General features: G+C 47.1%; 1 protein-coding gene across 2 annotated transcripts in view; it reads left to right on the top strand.

Annotated features, from left to right (window-relative positions):
* Positions 1 to 7,282: 7,282 nt before the first annotated feature.
* Positions 7,283 to 11,524, top strand: part of LOC311177904 (uncharacterized protein) — a gene marked incomplete at both ends in the record, with an annotated part of 42,737 nt that continues 38,495 nt past the window's right edge. The window contains one exon of one of the 2 annotated variants that reach the window (XM_084244149.1): positions 7,283 to 7,573. In XM_084244149.1, the coding sequence (XP_084100275.1) occupies positions 7,283 to 7,573 (291 nt within the window). Of the gene's footprint in view, positions 7,640 to 11,524 lie in introns of those variants that run through there. The other variant, XM_084244150.1, reaches the window with a different exon arrangement.

Below are 11,524 nucleotides of genomic sequence, written 5' to 3'. Positions count from 1 at the left end.
GCATTAACAAGTTTGTCTTTCCCGTATTTCTTGCAATTTCTCCCTTGTTTGACAGGTTTGTCTTCCTGCATTCCAAGGAAAAGGGAGTTAAACAGCAGTTGTTGAAAAAAGCAAGCTGGCACTCACCCGTGTCCATCTCCATGCCAGCCCCATCCCCATCCCTTTGCAGACCCTGGCCCATCTCCCCGTTTTGTTTTTCCCTTTGCATAAATACCCCTGCACTCTGCCAAAGAGCAGAACAGTGGTCTTTCAGACAGGAGTCTGCTGCCCTCCTCATTTGTCAATAAATTAAAACACTTTCCTTTTCCTCAAACTGTTTCCTTTTATTGGCTGAGGGAAACTGAGGCCGGCGTTCATTATCAATAGCACCTGAGGACTTTTATGAAGTCAACTGATTAAATAAAACTCACGTGGTGTATTTTGAAAGAGATTCCTGGTGATGTCAACTGCAAACAAGATCGAAGTCATTGGGTTTAAAATCTAGTGTTTCTCAACTGATTTGTCATAAAAACCACCCAATGAACACTTTAGAGATACAGCTCCACAGGCCTGCCCTAGATGTTTATATTTTATTAGGAAGGAGAAGTTGTAGCTGTATTTTTAACAATTATCCCAAGAGATGCTTATGCTTAGGTCAGTTGGGGAAACTCTCCTCACTGGTGAGTACTGGCTCCCAGAAGAAGCTCACAGACTGCATGGGACTGGATGCTTGACAATTGACTGTCATTTGTCAAATATGTGTTAGATAAATAACTGACAGACTACTTCACAAACCTAGAAAATGATGGAGTGTTCTGAGTCACTGCAAGTATAGTTCTAATAATAGATGTATTTCAGACCCTGGGAGAAGAAACGCACTAGATACATATTACCCATCTGCTGTGCTCTGGAAAAGTCACTGGAGCAATCACTTTGCATATGTAAGCTCACTTAATATTTACTTTGGGAGTAAATATTATCATTCCTAACTTGTAGGTAAGATAAACTGAGACTCAAAAAGACCTCCGAGTCACGTGCTGGGTTTGCATCTTGGCCCTGCCACCTATGTGCCACGTAAACCTCAGCAGGTGATTTACTCTTTGTGCTTCAGCTTCCACCCCTGTAGAATGGGTTTGATGACTGTTCCTGGCACTGTGGGTATGAGGATTAGTGTCGAGTGCCTAGAACAATGTGTAACGCTCTATGGTGCCAATCCACTGGTAGCTATTACTATTAAGAAACTCTCAATATGGCACAAAAGGCTAATAAGGAGCAGAGACAGAACTTGAACCTGGTAGAACTGAGCTCTACAGATCATAGACCTATGTTTCTAGACCTGTGCTTACAAAGGCCATGCTGCACTCTGCAGGTGGATCAGGGACCAAGCAGACACAGCTCAACAAACACAAGGGTGATGAGCAGCTACACAAAGAGCAGTCACCTCTGACAGGGCTTGTGTTGCCTGTAGAAAATGTGTAGCCCTTGTGGTTGTCACTGTTCCCTTCAGCAGCTGAAGGGCAGTTGAGACTGGAGGGAGCACACGTCAGACATGAGTCTGGACCAGCCCAGAAGCCCTTTCAAAACTCAGTACCCTCAATTAAAAAAGAAGAAACAATCTATGTCTTTTGAGCATACTTATCCAAAGAAAACCTATCTGAAACGGAAAACCCACTTGCACTTGGTCAGGCCAGCTGTGTGAGAATGCCAAGAGACAGAGTCTCTTATAAGAGTGGCCCAGCTTAGACTCCCCCTAGGACTGAGAAGCAACGTGTGAAGGGACTCTACCCTGGCACATCCTCTTGGGAAAGTTACTTAACATTTTCTGACTCAGTTTCCTTATCTGGGGCATGCTCAGACCACTGTACAATCACCAAAAATGTTAACTATGCCCTACCCTGCCAGGTTCAACTCATAGGAAGTCATTGTCCAGCCCAATAACTTAGGTGTCATCTGGCAAACACACACACTGAATGTTTAGTAGAAAAAGTGAAGTAGATAAGGCAACTACAAAACTGAGCTTGAAGATGGGTGCCCTGACCTGGGGTATACACACACACAGGACAGAAAAAGGGAAAAGCAGTCAATATGAAGTTTTAGAATTTTATGCAGAAGGAGAGAATGAGACAAATTAGCAAAAATATGCACAACTTTTTTAGCCCATCCATCCTAAAAGTGTTCCTTTCATTGAATCTTCACAATAATCTTGCAAAGTACAATTACAACTTTTCATTTAAAGGTGAGGGCAGTGCAGGAAGACCAGGCAACTAGTTAAAAGTCATCCAACAAATAAGGACAGAACAAGAATTTGAAACAACTGGGCCCAGCCCAAAGCTCAGGCCTCCTTTTCTACTCCCCTTAAAGAAGCAAGTTTTTGCCTACCCTTTCAGGGATTGGGATGAGAAAAGAAGGGAGAGTGAAGGACATACCCTATTCTTTGGGAGACAATGACAGGGAGAGAAACATGAGTACCCCAGGTTCGGGTCTGATCCTGCTGCTAAACAAGCTGTGAGGTCTGAAGCCAGTCCCTTCCTAACCCCTCGTCTGTCCCCTCGACAGGAGGATTGGATGAAGTTTGCCCAGCGCTAGGACTTCCAGGGTTTCCTCTCCATTGTGTTTGCAAGCTTCGCTTCCCCTGCTTGCTGGACCAGAGTGTTCAGGAGGCTTCTGAATACCTGAAGTCTGGTGTTCACCCTGCTCTTCCTCTACTTTTTTTGGGGGGGTGGGGGGAACACGTGTCATGGAGACTTTTTTCTTTAATCTTCATGTCCTGAGTTGCCAACACTCTGGCGCCCTTAGTCTGCAAGGGAATCGGGAAAAAGGTGAAAGTAAAAAGCTCGTAGTGTGGCTTGTTTCCAGATGGTGCAGTCTTAAATTTCCTATGGAATTTCCTATGGAATTTGAATTCTAGTGATATTTTCTGCATACTCTGGGCCTTGAGGAAGTAAAGGAGATGGTGGTGACCTACAATGGGAAGGATCTGATCACTGATTAGGCTCAGGGCTACAGTCTTGTAAATGCTGCTTTGTAAATGAATGGGGAACTGGACACACACTCAGAGCTAATGAAGGATCCTGAAGCTGGTCCAAGCAGTCAGGTTCTGACACAGGAAAAGCCTCCTCTGTTATTAAGAGGGGCTCTTCTGAAAGGCTGAGAAATCCTGGGAGATGTCCTCACCATCAGCACCCACCCAGTTCCCCCTTCTTTATCTGAGGCATTTGTGAGGCCAGATTCACCAGCAAACCCAACCCTGATGATGAAGAAACAGCTAATCTGAAGAGGGAAAAAGCCTTAACACCAGCCACTGTGTAGCATTTAACTGAGTGAGCTTCAGATACACAAAGTGGGAGATTCAAGTTGGGGATTGGAGTAAAGTTCCAGAATCAGGTGCCAGAACTGCACTGGTGAAGGGCAGGAAGCACAGGTCAAGCAGTCAGGAAAGCCCAGCCACAGTAAGTGCCAGGTGAGCGGGGAATGCCTTTGCAACCAAGGCCAAAGCCCAGGCAGGGCAGACAGTCCCCCATTTCTGAGCCGAGTGTGGCTCATCCAGGCCCTGACACAAGCTGGGTGGCCCCCCTGGACAGGGGAGCCCCCTGGACAGTCTCCTGTTCCTGGGGGCTAAGAATCCTACCAGAGGCAGCTTCCAGGAAGCTTCCCCTGCCAGAGCTCCTGAGACAGGATCCAGTGAAGAGAGGGACCTGGGCCAGGCCCAGAGGGAAATAGTGAGGTGAAAGGCTCGGGGCTCAGTGTGGCCATGGAGCTGATACCAGCCCAGAGGGAGGTGGGTGGCTAAACTAGCCAACAGTGAAGCAAATGGTAGGGAAGGCAACAGACATACCTGTCCTTCGGTGAGCCCCTGTTCCTCTTCTCAGGTCACCTCAAAGAAAAGTGACTTTACTTTGTACCTGTACCTCTATAGCTCTCTTTACAAATAGTATCTTTCAATCGGTCATTCATCAATTCATGGTTAGCCATCACTGTCTAATCACCATTTCCTGAGCTGCTACTACACATCAGGTACACAGTGGGGATGGAAGAACCTGGGGCTGTGGGGACATCTGGGAGGTTAGTGAGGGACTCAAGTTCATGGGAAGTGACCCAGCTGTGGTGCCAACAGGTGATCCACAAACATCTAGGGGTCAAGGGGAGGAGAAGGAGGAGCTATCCACACACCTGGGTTTTAAGAATGATTTGGATTTCCCGAAAGCCACACCTAGAAATAGACTGTGTTTTGAAGGCAGCTCTGGACCAGTGACTATAACTTCACATTATGTTGATCAGAGGAATCGGCTGAAGTAAAGACTCAGGGAATCCCTATTCTTATGTCTTCAGCAAAGAGAAGCCCATGGCAAGGAGATTCTTCAAGAGCTAAGCCTCAAGGAGGGAGGGCATACCTGGGCAGTAATCAGAGGCTGCTCACCTCCATTGGCACTATTTTGTCACCAGCCAGGGTATCCAGGTTCTGTCAATGTCGTCACCCTGGCACCAACTCCAGAGTGAAAGTAGCTCTTTTATGCATTTGAACCTTTTCAATGCATTTTAGTATTTTAGCTCTCCCTTCCTCTCTCAGACGCTAGTCAACTGAGTGACAATAAACTGATAAAAGTCCCATAATTCCACCTATCTGACTCATGTCCCCTCTTCATTTTAGTAGAATTGGAAATACCTACTGTTTATCCCCAGAGCTCCTTCAAATATTAAGCAGCTTTATTCCTATTTAAGCTTTATCCATCTTAGCAAAGATTAAAGGCTCACCCCAAAGGCAGGACTCTTTCTGTTTGCTCACATCATAGCTCACGCAAAGCTTTCCCAGGACTGAGGGGACCAGCTCTGAGCCTGGAAGCCCCAACTCCTGCTTTCCACCTTTAATCATGATCCTCCCTGCTCTCCATTCCCTCTACAAGCACGAGTAGAGGAAGGTCAAGACAATGGAGATCACAGGTTTCTGTGCAGAAAACCCTTTCTCAAGGATTTGAGTGCTTGACCTTAGTTGAGTTCCTGCACAACATGTGGCCTCACCTTCCCCTGTTATCACTTGAGTGTGACTACAGGCTGCCAGGGATCAACTCACCTAGTGGTTCTCAACTAGGCTGTGTCTCTTGCCCTGGGGAGCCCCTAGTCTGTTGAGATGTGCCCCCATACTTGGATCGCTCATAGAGTGAAACCAGCTGGGCTATATCAGGCAGGAACTCTGTTAGTATTTGTTCAATGAATGTGGAAACAACCATTACCAAGGGGATGCCGTGGGTTTGAGCAGGTGCAGCTCTAACCCTAGGAAGCCCCCAGGAGACGCCAGCCAGAGAGGAGGAAGAAATTGCAGCTAGCAAGACCTCTAGGGCTTGGGGTTGGGTCGGAAGTGGCATAGGTTTGAGGTAAATGTAGCTGGAAAAGCCTTGCCGTTCAGGGGACGGGAAGTGTGTATGTGGGCTAGGAAGGAGGGAAGGGCCTTGTCCTAATGTCTGGGTGGAGTGGAGGGAAAAGGCTATTCCAGAAAAGGAATTAGCCACTGGAAACCTCTGAAATAGGAGAGGGGTGAGGTGTGGTAGGTGAAAGCAAGCAGGTTTACCCAGATTAGCAACTAGTCAGAGTGGGGTGGGGTGGGGGTGATAAGTAATTCTGAATGTGTTTAGCTCAGTGGAGTTAAGCGAAAGATGGGGAAAATGAGTGTAAGTGTCTGGGATCCCCCAGACAAGGAGTCTATCTATAATCAGTCAATTCCCTGATCTCAGCACCCACTTTTATAAGGCAGACAACTCATGTCCACCTAAATTTCTCTGTTCCCTTCCCTTCCCACTTCATATACCCAAATGTATCCCACCCCATGGAACAGCATCTCAGGAAGGGCACCAGGCCACAAGAGGACTCAGCTCTCCCTGCCATCCCCCAGGATTAGCTCATTAAACCTTCCAGGAAGCCTGTGGCTCACCCTCCCCCAACACAAGTCCTACACCTGGGTCTGAGGAAAGGGTGGCAGCGGGAATTAGACCTGGATGACATCATTTCAGACAGCCAGTGCCAAAGAATATCCAGTGGGTGGTTTTCATCACAAAAGCTGAGCCAACTGGTAATTGAGGAGAGTGGGGTGAATCATGTTTGACAGGTAAGGAATGAAAACAGGGGGGCCCAGGGTGATTCTATTTCCTTGAGGCAGGGCTCATTCATCATATAAAAAGCCAGTTGGCCATTGACTGCACACCAGACCTGAGCGACCAGACAGCCCGTTCTTCCCTGTGGACCAGGTGAGTCTCTGATCAGATCCAACATCAAGGTCCTGTTTATGTTTTTCATTATTAGAAACTGAACAAAGGCAAATGTATGTAAGAGGCTAATGCAGGTACAATTTGGGAGGGAGGCTACTGGGATATATTTGTCTTAAATGGAATATTTGTCTTATATGGATGCATTTGTCTTAATTTGTCTTAAATGGAAGTGAGAGCTTAGAGAGCTTAGAGGTGCCTTAGTCAGCCGCCTCAGCGAACAGGTGCACAAGTGGAGATCAGGGAAGGGGGCAGATCTGTGCCAGTTGCCATAGTAAGTTAACAGCAGGACAAAGACTAGGACTCACGCCCAGGCCACTCTCAGCAACTACTATTCTTTCTATGTATGATACTTTAAAAAAAAAAACTAATTCATAACATCAACTTCTGCTGAGCATTATATATATGACTCCATGCCAGGCACTTTGGATAAGTCATATTGATATGAAACTTATTTGATAAGCATATAACCTAGCAGGGAAGATGATGCATAAATAAATGAAATGCAAACTAGATAGTGGTTGGTGTGAAGAGGGAGGGTGAGGACTGTGGCAGTTTGGGAAAGATTTGCTCAGTAACAGCTCCCAGGGTACATGATGTGAAATATGCTGGAGGAATATTTGGACAAGCAGAGATGGGAAGGGAAGCATTTCAGAAGAGACAGCACAAGGAAAGGCCACAGGGAAGTCACAGGTGCTTAGATTTCTATAGAGCCATCCCGAAAGTCACAAGGTGTGGCAGCAGGATGAAGAGATTACTTTCCAAAAGACCTAATCAGTGAGAGCCATGTCTGGGGAAGAAAGAGAGCCAAGAAACAAATTCCACTAAGGAGGAGCAGAACACTGTCCCTTTAAGTTCCTCCTCTCAAATGGGCACAGGAGCTATCGAAGCATATTCTATTCCCAAGTGTAAGGGGACAGCCAGGACAGAAGATAGTCTTTCTTCTAAAGGGGCCTGAAATGAAACATACTAGACATCGAACCTGGCTTCCCCCTGCTTAATCAAACCACTGAGTCACCTGTTCTCTCTCTAGGTCCAGCCTCTGAAGCATGAGTTCCCAGCAGAAGCAGCCCTGCACCCCACCCCCCCAAATTCAGCAGCAGCAGGTGAAACAGCCCTGCCAGCCTCCACCCCAGGAGCCATGTGCCCCGAAGGAACCATGCCACCCCAAGGCTCCAGAGCCCTGCCACCCCAAGCAGCCTGAGCCCTGCCACCCCAAGCAGCCTGAGCCCTGCCACCCCAAGCAGCCTGAACCCTGCCACCCCAAGCAGCCTGAGCCCTGCCACCCCAAGCAGCCTGAGCCCTGCCACCCCAAGGCACCAGAGCCCTGCCACCCCAAGGTTCCCGAGCCCTGCCCCTCGACCGTCATTCCAGCGCCCGCTCAGCAGAAGACCAAGCAGAAGTAATGAGTTCCAGAGCCACGCCTGGGGGAGCGGCCACCTGAGGTCGATCACCGTTCCCATTCTGTTATGAGCCCCACTTGCTGTCAGCCCAAGTCCTAGCCCCTTCTTTGCACCCCCAAAAAAGATGTCCATCCTGTACAGTCACTCTGGAGCCCTTCTGGGCCCCTGAATAAGGTTGACATTCTTATTGGCTGAGCTACTTTCCTATCTGCTCAGAGCTATCTAATGAGGGTCTTCAGGGGTAAGGAGTGGGTCAAGTGAATCTTCCCTGTTCTGTCCCATTAAATCACCTTTAACTCCATTGCCCGCTCAGCTTTCTTCATTGCTCTGTCAGTGTGCAGCAGCTACTGTGCAAAGTGAGGGATGCTTATGAGGGCTGTAGTCAGAAAGCACCTGACCCAGGCTCGAAGAGAGTGTGTGTGTGTGTGTGTGTGTGTGTGTCTGTGTATGTCTGTGTGTGTGTCTATGTGTGTGTGTGTCTGTGTGTCCATGTGTGTGACGGGCACTCACAGGACCTTTCTGAGCAGGCAGTCCCAAGACTGCCTGGGCGAGCAGACCCCAGGTCAGCCACCTGGGGAGCCTCAGCTGGAGTAGTTTCTTCTTTTCCCTGAGTGAGTCATAACTGAGTGTAAATGGTGCCTGGTATGAGCCAGCATTGGCTCTGTGTCCTTGCTCCCAAGTCACCCTTATTTTATTTATTTGATTCCTTTAGTATTATTATTCTGAAGACATAGTACTCATATATATTCCAATACAATCAACCATTTTCTCACTCACCTTCCTTTTCTGATGCCCCCAACACATGGAGCCAAACAGTGCAGCACTCACAGATATGAACACACACGGACATCCACAAACACAAACACAGACCTACCCATATGGACACACACAGAGTCCTACACACACACATACTCACGTATGCACACATGCCAATTTAATCCCCTTGTTTTTTTCTTTCACTGAGTGCCCAGTAAAAAGCTCCCAACACTGTAGCAAGAAGGAGAGTGGACTCCACAGTGCCAGACCTAGAAGAGGACTTAGAGGAGGCTCTTCACCCCATCTCTCATAAATAGTACTCTCCCCCCTTATTGAGAACCCTAGTAGGTGCCTGAAACCACAGATGGTACCAAAGGGGATAAATTCAATTTATGAATTAGACACAGTAAGAGTTTAGCAATAACTGGTAATAACACTGAACAATAATCACAATATACTGTGATAAAACTTAAGTGTAGGTGGTCTTCTCTCCCTCCTCTCCTCTCCTCTCCAGCCTCACATATCCGGGGCACCTCTCAGAGTGGAACATCAAAGCAAATGCAACAAAGATTATAAACAAGAAAAGTTTAGGCAGGTTTCAGAAGGAATAAAATAGAGATAAGATCAAATGTCAGGACAGTGCCGAGGGAAGGAGGTCATTAAGATATAAAAGCTAGGGAGAAAGGAGACTTAAAAAGCACCTAGCACAACCCTTGAAATAAACAAGCTGATATATCTAGAAAGGGGATGATAATTCCCTAAGGCCACACGGAAATCATGTTTCTGAACACAGCACACCCAGGGCCCTGCTCTTCAGAGCCCCGCCCTCTGGCTCTGCCGTCTTCTGGATTTTGCTGGTGAGCAGTGGGTTTGAAAGGTTCTGTCAGTGACTCGGTGATTGCAGGAAGCCATGACCAGAAGCTGAGTCCAGCCCAATTTCCAGAGTAGTCACTGGGGAGCTGCCTGCCTCACACCCGCCTGAGGTTGTGGGCCATCCACCTCGTCAGTCAATGGGGTTCCCACCCCAGCGACCACTGTGGCTCCTCTGGAAATTCTCTTGGACTGCCCGCCTCCAGAGAGGTTGGAAAGAACTAGTGACGGAAAACAACCATGATGAAATTCAGACCCTCCTGCTGCAGGCCTCCAGGGTCTCACCTTCAGAAGCTGAGAGAGATGAATCAGAGCCCTGGACACTGTCATTGTCTGGAGTGGAACCAGAGACAGCCTGGTCAGAGCCACGAGAGATGAGACTGTGGGAGGAGCAGATGTGGGTAACCTCCCCACGGGATTCCTCTACACTAGACCAGGGTCTGAGGAGTCAGGCCCCCGAGCCAGACATGCCTGCAGCCTGAGTGTGGCTTCCTCTTTTTCCACCTGTGGGAAGACATCAAGTGAGAGAAAGGCAGGGAGGAGTTAGCCCATGAAGTCCTAAAGGAACCTGGACAACATGGAAGTCTCCAGAACTATGACTGAAGACCCTGGGCAGCACTGGAAAATATGAAGAAAGAGATGAGAGGGACTGGGCCTCCTACCCACTGGAGTCTGTCCCCTTCAGGGAACTTCTCTGACATTTGCTGGGAATTGGGTTCCCATCACCAGAATTATAAGACCCTGAAGCAACTTCATGTGACCATCTTCAGAATGGACAGGACAATCAGTTTGGGTAAGAAAACACCTAACCCAGAAACCAGCCTGGTCTGGGGGATCTGGGAAAATCTAGTCCTCAGAAAGCTCTAGAGGGAGGCTGAGGAGCCACTCTCCACATCTGCCCTCCAGGTTCCTGAATTGCTCCTCCTTACAGCCCGTCTCCCGGTTGCTCCTGGTGACCTGAGCAGCCTTATCTGCTGTGGTCCAGGGCGCAGGTCCTCGTCCAGGAAGAGGACCAGGAAGGGGATGGGGCTTGCTGGCTGATCATGAATTGGGGGCGTGAGGAGGAGGGGTTCAGAATGAGGGCGGGAGAAGCACAGAGGAATGTGGCGATGGTCCACAGGTGATATGATGATGGGGGAACTACAGGGACTACACAGAGGGGAGAAACCAGTTATTGCACAAAAGTTAAATAAATAAAAATACAAAAAAGAAAGAACCCCAGAGATATTTGGAGACCATAAAACAAAAATAACCCAGGAAACTTTGCAAGTTGAGTAATTGTCAGATTGGCAGGAGAGGATGATGTCACTTGAGTCATAAGAGATTTCAAATTGCTGCTCATTGTCATGATAGAAAATGTCACAATACCTCTAGGGCTGGTCACCATGAAAGAGACAGGTGACGACTGGGGACACTGGTGACATATCAGTTAGGGGTACAAAGTCAAGGGACCATCTTGAGCAAAATGAGTCAAAATCCTAAATATCTGCATCCCACTGAAAAATGTGCACTTGGGTATACAAAGATATATTTATGAGGATGATCTCTTCATTTTATATAGAGTAGCTAAATAATAATAATAGCAATATGAGAGGGAAGCAACAAAAATTCCCAAAACAAGAAGATAGGAAAAGTCATTGGGTATCAACATAATGGAATATATTGCAACCATAAAATAATATTTAGTCTTATGGAAAAATGTTCAGTTAACATCAAGCTCTTAAAACTTATTGTGGCATGTAACACATAATTATATATTTATTAAAATGTGTGTATATATGTGTAGATTTTATACTTTTATAAAATCTGGCAGTAAAACAGCAAAACAGCAATAAACAGTGGCTATATTTGACCAAAAAGTAAAATGTATTGTTAATTTTATTCTTTGATTAGTCCTATATGTTCAAAATTTGATTTAAAGAGCATAAAATTTTCTTTTTTTTTAAGATTTATTTATTTATACAAACGAGCTGGGGTGCAGGCCAGAGATGCAGGGGTGAAAGGATTGACCAGAGACAGAGTGGGGAACAGAACAGGCAGACGGACTGAAATACACTGCTGAGGGGAGCAGCGGGCAAGTAAGGAGAGGTCTGCTGAGCCATGTGGGTAGCTCCCTGGCTGGCCGGGGATCGAACTCGTGCTGCAGAGGCTGCGGATTGCTTCATAGTGCAGTGCTTTAACTCCTTGCACCACCAGGGAGGCCCAAAAGCATAAAATTTTCATAACACTTCTTTTACATGTCTAAAAACATAAAGCAGTCCA

Source organism: Talpa europaea, assembly GCF_964194135.1.
Source record: "Talpa europaea genome assembly, chromosome: 9".
Classification (NCBI taxonomy): Eukaryota; Metazoa; Chordata; class Mammalia; order Eulipotyphla; family Talpidae; genus Talpa; species Talpa europaea.
Note: the sequence above shows the minus strand (reverse complement) of the source record. Positions and strands in the feature narration are given on the sequence as shown.